The 14299-nt window shown below is 56.2% G+C and overlaps 1 protein-coding gene across 1 annotated transcript in view; it reads left to right on the plus strand.

The window, feature by feature from the left end:
* TGM2 (transglutaminase 2) overlaps nt 1-14299 on the plus strand; it is a 31724-nt gene that overhangs the window by 15340 nt on the left and 2085 nt on the right. Inside the window, exons 6-12 of the mRNA XM_027070069.2 lie at nt 663-840; nt 4448-4583; nt 5280-5383; nt 6945-7187; nt 9234-9506; nt 12972-13132; nt 13728-13864. Coding sequence (XP_026925870.1) covers nt 663-840; nt 4448-4583; nt 5280-5383; nt 6945-7187; nt 9234-9506; nt 12972-13132; nt 13728-13864 — 1232 coding nt within the window. The remainder of the gene's footprint in view (nt 1-662; nt 841-4447; nt 4584-5279; nt 5384-6944; nt 7188-9233; nt 9507-12971; nt 13133-13727; nt 13865-14299) is intronic.

The raw sequence follows: 14299 nt of genomic DNA on the forward strand, positions 1-14299 counted from the left end.
AACGCACGGACTGAAGGAAGCCAGAGGGTGTGAGGGGGTCTGACTGCAGAGTCCAACTTCGGGGAGGAGCTGTGGGAGCCTCCCTAAGTGGTGATCCTTCAGCTGATATAGGAGCTCGGAGACGAACATCCCAGGCAGGGGGCAGTTTGTGCCAAGGCCCTGAGGGGGGGAAGCCTTCGGCGGGTTCGAGGAGCAAAAAGGAGGCTGGTGCTGCCGGAGTGGAGTGAGCAAGGGGGTGCGGGGTGCCCGACGTGGGCAGGGGTTAGACCACGCAGACCTCATGGAGCCCGGTCGGGAAGCTGGATGTTGTTCCCAAGGCAACGGAGTTTGGGAGGAATGACACAATCCGGGCGGGGGCCACAGAGGGTCTTCGTAAAACTCAGATCACCTCTGATTACCCTCCTGCCGCCCCATGGACAAGTTCACATCTCCAGCGTCACCTTCGTAACCTCGACCCCTCTCCACCTCCTCCCTTCCCCTTCTCTCTCTCCCACCTGGGGCTCCGGCCCCAACCGTCTCCCACATACTGGCCTGTCATACCTTGGTATCTTTGCACGGGCTGTTCCCTCATCCTAAACTCCCTTCCCTGCCTTTCCCCACGCACTGAACTCACAGCACCTGCTTCCCGGGCTCAGTCCCTCCGATGCCCCCGCTGGTTGTAGGTCAACTGCAACGATGACCAGGGCGTGCTGCTGGGGCGCTGGGACAACAACTACGGGGACGGCATCAGCCCCATGTTCTGGATCGGCAGCGTGGACATTCTGCGGCGCTGGAAGAGCTCCGGCTGCCAGCGTGTCAAGTATGGCCAGTGCTGGGTCTTCGCGGCTGTGGCCTGCACGGGTGAGCTGCACGCTGGATGGGGGCCGGGCCTGGAACCAGCACCGGGAGGGGGGCAGGGAGAGCTCTCCAGTGGGAATCAGCAGCCCCCAGTTCCGGTCCTGCTTCTGCCTCCAACACCACCAGTGTGCCGTGTGGCCTGGAGTCCGCAGCTGCCCCTCTCCGGTCCTTTGTCCAACAACTAGCCCTCAGGTGGTCATCGGGACCAAGGGATGTCATTTGGGAGGCAGCGTGGGCTCAGGGTGGACGATGCGGGCTTTGGAGCACACCCGAATTAAATATCCCCAGTGACAGTCGCCTGCTCTGTGACCTTGAGCAAATGACTTCTTTCTGAACCTCAGTGTCCTCATCTGTAAAATGGGGGCAACAGGACCTGTGTCCTACGGTGGGTTGATATAAAGCTGCTCAGCAGAGAATTCGGCCTAGGGCAGCTCTCGGTAAATATTAGCTATTAGTAGCTTGACAATAACAGCAATATCAATGTCAAGAAAGAGAAGGCACTTTGTAAAATGCAGACGCGGAAAGACAAAGCAACGTAAACCCAAGGAGTAAAATGAATCTTTAAGAGATCTTAAAAATTCGAGCCCAGAAACTGCTGAAGGTGGTTCTGGGTTGATGATGGTCCGTATGGGAGTGGATGAGTAGCCTGAACCAGTTAGAAACACAGACGTTGGATCCATGGCCTGAATTCAGATCCCAGCTCCGCTCTACCCGCTGTGTCCCCGGACAATCACAACCTTCTCTGAGCCTCAGCTCTGCCGGACGGACGTAACAACAGTGCCTTTATCCTGGGGCCACTGCGAGGATTGAAAGAGTTAACATGTGCAAAGTGCGTGAAATGATTGCAGATGCATAACAGTAATTATTTATCTCCTGCTGTATGATTCTCACTACAATTACTGTGCAGCTGTCATTTCTTAGGCTCAGGAAATCTAAGAGGCGGGTCCTGGTTCCCAGCTTCTCTGACTCCGGGACCAGGCCCCAGGCCCAGAGAAGGGCCTCCGGGAGCCCCAGCTCTGTCCTCCACACCAGCGGTCTGGAGGCCGTGTGGCCCGGGCTCCCAGCTGGGCTGTCCCTGCTCCCCCTTCTCCACGGCCACACCACCCGTGACTGCCAGCTCCTGGGACCTATGCGTTCCCTTTTCTTGTGCAATCCCACACCCCTTCCTCTGAGGGGCCCACGGAGACACATCACCAGCCATGTCCTGGGTCCCCCAAGCTCACCTTGCAGACACCTCCCTCCCCTGGGCTGTGACCTCCGGAGGGCTTAGCTGTGGATCTTGCGCTCGACCCCTCTCTCCCCAAGGCGAGGGCTGAGTCTGGGTCCCTGCAGCCTTCTCCCAGGCCTGGCCTGTGACAGAACCGGGGAAAACCGGTTGTGGCTTACGTTTGTGCACAGGCCCTGGGGCCTCTGCCGGGAGCTGCAGGCGGGTGGGGGGTGGGCGAGGCCCAGGGACTCCCCTGGGGTCGGGCTGCCTGTTTGGAATCCCAGCTCTGCCTCCGGCCCCTGGAGGGGTCCTGGGTGGGCTTGGGCAAGACAGCTGGTGTCTCCAAGCCTGGTTCCTCACCTGGAAAAGGGACACAATGGTGACTGACCAAATTCACAGAGAGCTCTTAGGACCCGGGCAGATGTCACTGGTTCAGGTCAGGCTTGGGTTTGTGGAGGAAGGTGGGATTCCTCAGCTGGATCCTGGAGCATTTTTGGAATGTCCACGAGTCAGCCAACGGTGACTGGCTGGGCGTTTGCAGGGACGGGCACCACTGTGCTCTTCCGCCCTGGGCACCGGGGCAGACGATACTGCCCACACCCACCCGTCTCTCTGAATCACCACAGCGTTCCCCCAAAGCTGCTATTTATTAGCTCCCCGTAGAGGAGGAAATGGAGTCCCGGAGACCGGAAGTGGCTGCCCAAGGTCACACAGCTGGTGAGCAGCACAGCCAGGCTTGAAACCAGGGGTCCTCGGTTCTGGGGCAGCCTCGCGGCCTGAGACTGATGGTGAGACCTCTTGGGACACTATCTTTTGGACACCGGTGGCGCCGTGCTCCTCAGGGACAGGCCTCCCCCCACGTCTGGTCTATATTCTGAGGCCTGTGATGTGGTGACGGGGCAAGGTCCGGGGTTGGGACACCAGCCTCTGCCAAAGGGCAGCAAAGAGCCTACTGCCCAGGTCCCAGGACAAGCAACCAGGCTGGAGGCAGAGGATGAGCACTGTCCTTCCTCTGTCCCCTCCCAGGGGCCCTCGTGTCTCCTGGCCGGCGTCCAGGGCCGTCCCAGAAGCTCTTGTCCGGCTTGATGGAGGGCCAAGGGCGACAGAGCTAAGGTCACACATCCTGCCCCCTCACCCCCACCCTCTATCTCAGAGACTCGGTCTCAATCAAGACTAAAAGACAAAAGTCCCCCAGGTTACATTTAGTAAGGCTTTCCTCACTTTTTAAAAGAGATATTTACTTTCTTTATCCCACCCCGAGAATATGTTACTTTCACAAAACACATAAAAAACACAGGAAAAAATGAGAGAGTGAGAAGACACCCAAAATGCCATGTGTCAGGAGCACCCCACCGCTCAGGCACGAATCGTGCCCCCGGCTTCCCTCCTGGCCAGTGGCTGTCCTGTCACCGCAAGCTGGCCCCTCCCCGCCACTACGACCTCTGTAAACCGTGCCTGGGCGTGAGCACAGGGCCCTCTTCTTCCCCGATGGATGGTGTCCCAACGCGACTGCCGGCCCTGTGTGCATACCCCAACCCCATGTCGTAGAGGAGGACACAAGGCCCGGAGAGGTGGGGGGACTGGCCTCGGCTCACGCAGCCCACAGCAGCTGGGGCTTGAATGGAAGCCTCTCCCTGCTCCCCACCCCCACCCCACCCCGACCCTTGTTCCCTCCTCTGCCTGCTTCACTGTTTGCTCCCTGCCCTGAATTTCCACGGTTCCTTTGCTCCTTCCCTTACCCCCTTCCTCCTCTCCTCTCTCCACTTCATCCACTTGACAAAATTGTCTGTGCCAGGCCTGTCCTGGGTCTGGGCACCTAAAGGAAGACAGATCCCTCGCTGCCCTCAGAGGACTAGTTACATAATCCCTCCCATGTCCTTACATTGAGAATGATGATAAATCCCCAGTCTTCCTACGAATGCAAATGAAACAATCTAAACCTGGCGGGTGGCCTTCCAGGCTGAGGGAACAGCAAATGCCAATGCCCTGTGGCTGGCGGGAGTGTAGAGAGTGCCGGAGGGACAGCAAGTGTGACTGGAGGGAAGTGTGCAGGAGGCGGTCAGGGGCCAAACCTTGTACGGCCAAAGGCCACAGCCCGAAGTCTGGCCTTGACCTCAGCGGCCATAGGGAGATACCGAAGGCTTAGCAGGGGAGTGTTGATGTCAGACTTGCATTTTGGGGTCTTCTTCTGTTAGCTGTGATGTGAAGAGTCAGAGCGGACATGGGGTGACCGGCGAGGTGGGCACCACCATCCAGCTGAGGGGATGACGCCTGCTCTCACTACCTAGACAATGGGTACAATGCTGCCTGGGATACATACAGATGGGCATGTGGAGGCCCAAAGCAGGGCAGATGTCTCCAGAGCCTAATCCCTCTCTCCATCACGTCCTCCTCCCACCCTAGTGCTGCGGTGCCTCGGCATCCCCACCCGAGTGGTGACCAACTATAACTCGGCCCACGACCAGAACAGCAACCTCCTCATCGAGTACTTCCGCAACGAGTTTGGGGAGATCCAGGGTGATAAGAGCGAGATGATCTGGTGAGCTGGGGCCCAGGGTCAGGGGTAGAGCCCACTGGGGAGGGTCCCGTGGAATGGAAAGCCGGGAAGACTTCTCGGAGGAGGTCGCCTTTGAATTGGGTTTCAAAGTTGATCAGTATTTGGACAAGGGGGAACAGGACTTGGGGAGGGCTCTCCAGGTAAGGCCCCAGCGGGAGCAAAGGCCAAGAGGAGGGAAAGTCATGAAGTGCATGAAAAGGTGTCAGGGGATTGGGTTTTCAGGAGTCTGGAATGCCAGGTTAGGGGGTCTGGGCTTGCCTCCCAAGGCAACAGGTGCAACAGGTTGTCACCAAAGTCTTCATACTTGGAGAGGGACACAGATGACACCGGAGAAGCTGACAGAAGGAGGCTGGGGTGTGTTCCAGGTGCCCAGGGATGAGGCCTGGACCGGGGCAGAGCCCTTGGGCTGGAAAAGAAGGGACAGCAGAGAAGTGAGGAGGTCCCATCGGCTGGACTAGAGGAGCCACCGAAAGCGGAGGATTGTGGGAGGGGGCGATGACAGTGACTCCGGGGTAGCAGCGGTCGCCTGGCTAGGGCCCAGGGGAGGAAAAGCAAAGAAGGGTGTCGGGGACACCCTGGGTTCAGCTTGGGACAGGCAAGTGTGGACTGCCCGTGGGAGGTGACAGTGAAAGTCTTGAGTTTGAGTCCTGGCCAACGTTCGCCTCGTTTCCCCAACAGGAACTTCCACTGCTGGGTGGAGTCATGGATGAGCAGGCCAGACCTGCAGCCGGGCTACGAGGGGTGGCAGGCCCTCGACCCCACGCCCCAGGAGAAGAGCGAAGGTGGGTGGGGGTGGCCCTCTTCCCCAGGCGGGGAAACTGAGTCTTGGAGAGGACTCCCCCACAGTCACTTGGCCGGTTCTAACCCCAGTGTGGCTGATTCCAGAGACCCCTGACTAGCCCGCACGAGGGTGGGAGCCCTCCGTTGACCGTGTATGTAATTCACACGCGTTGTGGCAAACAGAGATTATGAAAAAGCACAAAGAAAAAAAAATCAAATCGCATCTTTGTCCTCTTCCCCCGCAGAGGAAGTATCATTCACGTTCACACACAGCTTCTAGTAATTTCCTATTACATACTCGTGTGTATGTGTGTGTGTGTGTGAGAGAGAGAGAGAGACAGAGACAGGGAAAGAAAGAGGGAGAAAGAGAGACAGAACGCCACAGCAAAATCGGGTGAAACCAAATGGATCCTTTCTCAGAAGCATATTTTTAAATGCATAGAATATATTACCCAGGGTAACAAAGAAAAGCAATTACACCGAGACAGAGTTATCAACGTTTTTTAAAAATAAATTTATGATATAATAATATATGCCTTACATAACAAGATCTAGGGGTGGAGATAGTAAGTTCCATTATGTACTCGTAGAGATGCATAGAAGTGATATTTCCAGTTATCTATGACAACTATAAAGCGATATAGAAATATCTGTGGTCCTTATGGCTGACAAGTCATAAGTGCATCTAAGACGATGGTTTGTCTGCTTTCACAATCGAAGGAAGTGTTATCAGAATTCAGTGAAGATAAAGATGTGATTTTTTCCCATCCAAGTTCACGGGCCTCTGAATTCTGTTTGCAGCGCTTTGGGGGTCCTTTGGTCCCTGCATTAAGATCTCGGGCTGCACATGGCCTTTTGTCTTGGTTCCATCACTTCCCTGTACATCGCCGGCCTTTCTCGATCAGAGAGTTTTGGGTGATTTTAGATTTAAATTAATACTGCTGCGTTCCATCGAGTGGATATACTGTAGTGTAGCTACCCAGCCTCTAGCCCTCAACCTTGAACTGTGTTGAGCGGTCAGAAGCAGTTGTAAACCCCACGGAGATAAACACCCCGCTCTCCTGTTCATTCGGTCAACGTGCCCTCCCCGAGAATGTTGTTGGTCCCTGGCTACAGGTCTCTGCGCGGGCAGGAAGCAAGACAGACACACTGCCTTCTGCCCTGTGGCTCCCTCATCGCCTCGGGATGCCTGGCGACACGCTTCTATTTTATTTATCAGACCCTTACATGGCATTTAGCATATGCAAATCCTCATTAGCTGGGTACAAATATCCGCACATAAAACAGGCTTAGGGAAGGGAAGTAACTTGCCCAAGGTCACACAGCTAACAAGAGACCAGCTGAGATTTGAACCCCAGAGGCCGGGCCGGCTCCAGAGTCTCCACTCTTCATTCTTAGTCTCTGCTGCCTTCCCAGAAATGGAGTCCCTGAGTCAAAGGGCTGGATGGTGTTGGGATTCTTTGCTACATGTGGTTGAAATGGGGGAGGTTTGAGAGGGTGCCACTCCCCCCCGCCTCCCCTCCCCCCACTCAGCCCACCGTCCCCCCTCCTCCCCCCAAACAGGGACATACTGCTGTGGGCCCGTTCCGGTCCGTGCCATCAAGGAGGGCGACCTGAGCACCAAGTACGACGCGCCTTTTGTCTTTGCTGAGGTCAATGCCGACGTGGTGGACTGGATCCGGCAGGACGATGGGTCCATGCACAAGTCCACCAACCACTCCCTGGTCGTGGGGCTGAAGATCAGCACTAAGAGCGTGGGCCGTGACGAGCGGCAGGACATCACCCACACCTACAAGTACCCGGAGGGTAGGTGCCCTGCTCCTCGGAGCCTTCAGCACCGCCTTGCACACAAGCAGCTCATTTCACCAGCCAGCGGGCTTGCGTGGGCACGCGCACACGTGCGGGCACCTGCGTTTTCTTTGGCAGCCTGTGTACGATAATGACCTGTGGGTTACTCTCCATTTTACTTTGTTCTTAAAAAAAAAAAAAAAGCACACCAGGGGGGCGCCTGGGTGGCTCAGTCGGTTGAGCCTCCGACTTCGGCTCAGGTCGCGATCTTGTGGTTCACGGGTTTGAGCCCCGCGTCGAGCTCACTGCTCTCAGCGCAGAGCCCCCTTCGGATCCTCTGTCCCCCTCTGTCTCTGCCCCTCCCCTCCTACCCCCTCTCTCTCAAAAATCAATAAAAATTAAAAAAAAAAACTTTAAAAAGAAAAAAGCACCCTGGGAGACAGTGGTAGACGATTATTCATTTAGGAAAAGAATTCTGTATTCCATAAAAGGATTCCATTTGGTTTTTGAAGCCTGGCTTTTTTGGCTGGTTTGACTCAAATAAATCTGAAGGGATGACAGTTATGTAGGAGAGGCATGCATCTGAACAGCAAAATTAATGACGTCTGTGCTGTTCATTAACAGTATTTATCGTAGTGGCATCTACAACTGAAAATGGGCAAATCCCACTTTTTTTTTTTTTTTTAATTGCAACATATCTGGCCTAGAGAGGCTCGGAAGTCCAGAGGGCCAAGGAAAAGAGATGCCAGGAGTTCTGTAGTGTTTATTCATGCAGTATTTCACACACGGCTGGGGAGGTGAGTGTGACGATAGATGGGTAAGGAGAGAGAAATGGAGCAAGAGAAACTTAGAGAGCTTCCGTCAGAGACAAAGATGAAACTGCTTTCTGCATCTCATGTTAAATCAGTAGCGGCAAAAAAAGAACACAGCTTATGTTGAAAATTGCTTTTGAGCACATCCAACAGCCAGTTCAACACAGTAGATGTTTTCTAAGCATCTACTGTGTGCCAAGCACAGGGTGTATTCACAGAGGTCACAGACACCATTGCCCCTGCCTCCATCTGACTCCCACGGACTTCCCAGGGCTGGCTGGGGGTGTGGGTGATAAATGGCCATGCCTTAGCCGGAAGGGACAAAACAGAAGGAAAAGGTGCTTTCCCTGGTCTCTGAAAGGTCTAGAGCTGATGGTTGGGTAGGAGACATAGATACGCACCCAGCGACACTGGGGACAAACCTAAAAGGAACGGGGCGGGGGGTGGGGGGGGGAGTAAATAGTGCACCAAGAAGGGGAGCTCCGCAGGTAGGGAAAGGGAGGGAAAAGATCTCAGGCAGAAGTAATCCCTGTGCCAACACTTGGGAGAAAGTTTGCATGGTATTACTGTTTAGTACCCACCGAGCACTGTCCTAGGCTTTGGGTACGGCAAAAAGATAAGTAAAATACACTCTTAGTCTTTGAGCAGCTCAAGAGGGCAAGTACATAAAGAGAAAGCAACTTGGTTAAATAAAAAGCATGATAGGGGCGCCTGGGTGGCTCCGTCGGTTGAGTGCCTGACTTTGGCTCGGGTCATGATCTCACGGTTTGTGAGTTCAAGCCCCGCGTCGGGCTCTGTGCTGACAGCTAGGAGCCTGGAGCCTGCTTCGGATTCTGTGTCTCCCTCTCTCTGCCCCTTCCCTGCTCACACTCTGTCTCTCAAAGATGAAGAAACGTTAAAAAAAAAATTTTTTTTTTTTAAAAGCATGATAGGCAATAGGTACCCGTGAGACTCCAGAAGGCGTTGTGATTCATTCACCCTGCGGAAAGAGCGGTCGGAGAAGGCTTCCTGGAGGAGGAGGTGGGGGGTGGGGATAAGGATTTGGGGCTGGGTCTTGAGGGATGTATAGGAGTTTACTTGTGGGAAGTAAATAAAATACTTTTTCATCCTCCTGGCGCAGAAATGTAGACAAGGGGCTCCTTGTGGCTGCCCTGAGTCCCCGGGACCCTGAACGTCGGCCTGCCCTGTGCCAGCCTCCTTATCCTTGGTCCCTATTTCAGCTCTAATGGAGCTCTCTCCTCCCTCCTCACAGGGTCCCCAGAGGAGAGAGAGGCCTTCACGAGGGCCAACCACCTGAACAAGCTGACTGATAAAGAGAACACCGGGATGGCCATGCGGATCCGCGTGAGCCAGAGCATGAGCATGGGTAGCGACTTCGACGTCTTCGCCTACATCACCAACAACACCTCGGAGGAGCACACCTGCCGCCTCCTGCTCTGTGCCCGCACCGTCAGCTACAACGGGATCCTGGGGCCCGAGTGCGGCACCAAGGACCTGCTCAACCTTTCCCTGGCGCCTTTCTCCGGTAAGGCCCCATGTTCCTGGAGCACTTACTGACCACCAACCCCCAAGGCACGAGGTCGCATCCTGAGCGCTGGGCATGTACAGTTTTCTTCCCCTGGGTCAGGCCCTGCCCAAGTACTTTGTAACTAGCAACCCATTTCATTCTTCATCGGAGGTGGCTTCTCGCATTGCCGCATTTTTCGGGTGAGAAGACTGAGCACGGAGAGGTGAAGCAGCTTTCCCAAGGCCACACGGTTAGGGAGTGATGGGACTGGGGCTTGAACCCGTGCTCTTAGCAACTGTACTGTTTTGTCCCGTCTCATCTTCACGTGACCTTCGACTGCCTTCCCGGACTCTCTACTGCCTGCTTCCAGCTAATTCCTTCCCTCGGCCTCCAGTACTGCCCGTGCCACGGCCCCTGAGAGCACCTCCCGGTCTCCTCTTTATCAGCCAGCTTGTTCAGGGGGTTGGCCCTCCACACAGTGCCACCTCCTGGTTTCTCTATCTTGGGTCCCCCATAGGCACTCCTGGAGACTCACGCCCAGAGCAGACCGTCTATCAGGGTCCCTAAGAATGGGTGAAGCCCTCAGGGGCAGAGCCAATGGCACCGGAGCTGGGCCCCAACACTCACGGCTGCCCAAACACATGTTCCGAGGCCAGCCGGACCTGGCTTTGCCCCTGGCCTCCCCCACCTTCTAGATGTACAAGCTTGGACAGGGTGAGCATGCTCCCTGAGCCTCCAGTCATACTCATCAGTCAGGGGGTCAGTAACACGTCCCTCCCGATGGGCCACTGTGAGGACCGAAGGAGACCCTGTGCTCAGGAAATACCTGGAAAGTGTAAAACTGATCATGGGGAGGCAGAGAGGCCTTGTGGGTCTGTCCCGAACACCCGCCGTGCCAGACGATGGCCTCAGTGCCGGGCTCCGCGGGTCCTGAGCCCCTGCCAGCCTTGATGGCCTGCAAAGGACCCAGCCCTCACCTCTGCATCCGGGCCCCGAGTGTCGGGGGCAGGGGTCCATCCCTGTGCCATGGCCAGGACCCCCGAGTTCTGGTCCCCACCACTCTGTCAATGGGCCGTGGGCTCCTGGGTATTTGTCTTCTCCGTTCCAGGCATCAAGTCCCCCACTCGCACAAAGGCTGGCTGGTGTTTGAAGAGTCTCGCCAGCCCCTCTGTGTGAACGTACACCCGTCAGGTTCTTCTCATGCTCAGAACCACTTGAAAGGCAGGAAGTGTCTTTCCTGGAATGTATGGCACGAGGTGAACTGCAGCCCGGGCCAGGGATGCTAGAATAACTTCCTTCCTATTGAGTCACCCTTTGCCTCCCAGTTACCATCTGGGCCCCTGGAGCATTGTTCTTCCAGAGCTCAGCCAAGCCTGTCGGTGTTTCTCATCATCCTGGGGATGTGGTCACAACAGAGCGGTCCATCCCGCCTCGGAAGGGTCCTCCCGTTCCGTGAGGGGCACAGCCTGCAGCGGGGAGGGGAAGAGGTCCTGTGTGTTGCCCTCAGGCTGCAGGCCCAGTCTAGGGTGCCTGACCGAGGCCTCCAATGCCAAGCTCAGCCCGAGATAGCCGCTTTGGTGACCCCACACTTTGGCCGCCTTGCTTGTTATTCTTTGATGATAAGATCTGGGGACTTTCCATGTGCTAATTAATGGACAGGAAACCAGACGCAGGGCAGGGAACAGAATCCAGTCATCCCCACCCTTGCCTCCTTGCATTGCTTCTGTCCCTTCCCCTTCCTGCCCCCACCCGCCCTCTCTCTCCTCCCGTCTCCCTTCCAGGTGGGTCACCGGGAGTGCAGCCACTGTGGCCTCTGTGACCACGCCCAAGGTACCTTCTAGAACAGGGCAAGTCATGTAAGGAATGACTGAGACTGACCACACAGGTTTTCTTCTCTCAGCCATCATCTGGCCCAAGGCCAAGGCCCTGGTCCCTGGTCCCACCCTAGCTTCAGCCTTCTGGAAAAGTCAACAGTTGGGACCACGTCCTCTAAGTTCCTGGAGGGCAGTGTTTTCCTTCTTTCCCATATACCTTTCCAGAATTTCCAGTCAGTTCCACCAGGCCCTGACCCAGGGATTTTCACTCCTTTCTGTCTTTTTTGGCAGAAGGTTGGGGTTTCTTCCCCCACGTCATCCGCTCAGAGGTTGGGGCCGATTCACCCTGGGATTGAGCAGCTGGGGTGCGGGGCACGCTGGAGCCTAGACCTTAACTGGCAGGAAGAAGGTGGTTGTCTGTCGGGCCCTCACAGTCCTACAGATGCCCTGCAGGGAATGTCTCAGCGGCGCTCCTGGGCCCAGCGCCCCCCCACCCTCACCCATCTCGGGTCTCCGCCAGAGCCGTCAGTAGAAAGAATACCTAGCCGGAACCGAACAAGCATGACTTGGCTTGTATTCATTTTTGCCAGTTACCTTCTATTTATAGTACATGACCCTGGTTTGCCGCACAGAACGTAAAGTGCCCCTAAGCAAGAAAGGTTGAGAAGTATAAAGCGAGTGGACGGAGAGGAAAACACTGTGCAATTGATGAGGCAATACTCAGATGTATAAAAAGTTCCGAGACTGGCTGGAGCCTAGTGGGGGAGGGAGGGGACAGATGGCGGGAACAGAGACAGCGGCATCTCCCATCGTGGCCCTGCGACAGCCAGCGAGGAGAGGTTGGCTGGGCTCCCCTGAGCCCCAAGCCCCAAGCCCGGCCCTCCAGCGCTGCCCTTTCACAGGGGGAGTGGAAAAGGATGGCCACGGTTCTCTGCGAGGAAAGGACAAGCATTCAGTGGACCAGCCTGTGGATTCTCAGCCCTGTGCTCCTCGCACTGTTCTTGTCTGCCTCCCACAAGCCGACCCCTAGTGCCCTGGTGCCTCAGTGGCGTCAGAGAAATGGGGCTAGAAACTACACTTCACCTCGCTGCTGCCGTGGGAGGCGTCGGCCCAGCTGGCTTCTTTCTCATCTCGTCATCACTGGGTGGTTTTTGCTCTGAAATGACTTTTGCCCTTAGCTCCTCCCAGCCGCTGTCCCAGGGAACAGAAGAGGAACAGAGAGGGGAAGTCACCTCCCCGGGCTCACACAGCCAGTCAGCGGCCGAGCTGAGCCGGGGCTTCCTTACTGGCACAAGTGTTTCTTCATCTGTAAAATGGGTGCAATCCCACCAACTTCATGGAGGGAAACTGAGGTCCCGAGAGGTGAAGCGACTTGCCCGGCATCGCCAGTTAGCAAAGGCGCAGAGGCGAGATTAGAACCCAGGCCCGTTGGAGCTCCAACACTTTCCCTACCAGAAGTTCTGCCTGCGCCGCCCCCCCCCCCCCCAGCTCCTCCCTGGGAACCCCACAGCCCGGGCAGGTGGGGGAAGGGGGGATCTGCCCATTCGTTCAGTAGTTAGGTGGCCTCAAGCACATTCTTTCCATTCTCTGTGCCTTGTGGAGATGCTGTCGGAGAGGTGGGGGCCGTGATTCAGCGGTCACGAGTGCTCTCCCCTGTCCCCTCCTGCAGAGAAGAGCATTCCCCTTCGAATCCTCTACGAGAAATACTGTGACTGCCTGACCGAGTCAAACCTCATCAAGGTGCGGGGACTCCTCACTGAGCCGGCTGTCAACAGCTACCTGCTAGCTGAGAGGGACATCTACCTGGAGAATCCAGAAATCAAGATCCGGGTAAGGGCTTGGCTGGGCAGGGTGTGGGGGGATGGGCGGGGCCCCAGGACAGGCCGCCCACGCATGCACGCGCCACATCCCTGCCATCTCAAGATCTCTGATGCCCCGGGCTTCCTCAAATCCTAACTTCGTCAAAGGAAAGCATCGTGAAGCCAAAAGAGTTTGGGACTCAGACTTCTAGAAATGAATCCTAGAATCCCAGAGTGGTAGGGTGGTGGGATTTAGGGATCTCAGAACCGTGGACCCTTGAAAGCTAAACTCCTAAGGTAAGATCCCCAGGCCCCGGGGCCCTGGTGGGGCAGGGAAAAGCACAGACCCTAGAACAAGGGAGGCACTTTACATATCCCCCCAAGTCGTGTGGAGCCTCGCTGCCGGTCTGTGAAGGAGACCTGGGCAGGTACCAATATCCAGGTTTCCTAGATGAGGAAACTGAGGCACAGAGGCAGGGAGTGATCATGCCAGAGCTCAATCAAACAAGGAGCCAAATTGCAGCGAATGCAGAGATGGCCCAGCCGGGACTCTGCCTGCCCTGGAGGGGCGCCGGGTCCCTCTCCCTCGGTGCTGCCCCTGACACCTGTCCTGTACCCTCTTCCAGATCCTGGGCGAGCCCAAGCAGAAACGCAAGCTGGTGGCTGAGGTGTCCCTGCGGAACCCGCTCACCACGCCCCTGTCAGACTGCATCTTCACCGTGGAGGGGGCCGGACTGACGGAGGAGCAGAAGGTCGTGGAGATGTAAGGACCGGTCACTCCAGCTTGGGGGCCTGGGAGCACGGGGCAGGTGCTAATGGAGGGGGGGGGCCGCCCTGCCCTATAGCTCCCTCCTCTCATCTCCCACACACCCGCGTGTCCACTCCCAACCCCGTTAGGGACACTTGCCACCCCTGCACCCTCTCTGAGCACCCACACCCCTCTAGCTGCTTTCCAGGCCCGCGTCTTCACAAACCTCAACTGGTAACACATTCAGTCACTAAGCGCCCGCCTCTGGACACACGGGTCCTCCATTCACCTTGAATGTGTACCCGTGTGCCCTTGTGGGTGAATCCTCATAGGGACATATTTGCATATGTGCACGTGAGCGTAGACACCGTATTTTTACTTTTCTGGTGCAACGTAACTGACACGCAGTGAATAACACAAATCACGTACGTACAGCTCAGTGCATTTTCA

The sequence above is a fragment of the Acinonyx jubatus genome, chromosome A3 (assembly GCF_027475565.1).
Source record: "Acinonyx jubatus isolate Ajub_Pintada_27869175 chromosome A3, VMU_Ajub_asm_v1.0, whole genome shotgun sequence".
Taxonomy (NCBI): domain Eukaryota; kingdom Metazoa; phylum Chordata; class Mammalia; order Carnivora; family Felidae; genus Acinonyx; species Acinonyx jubatus.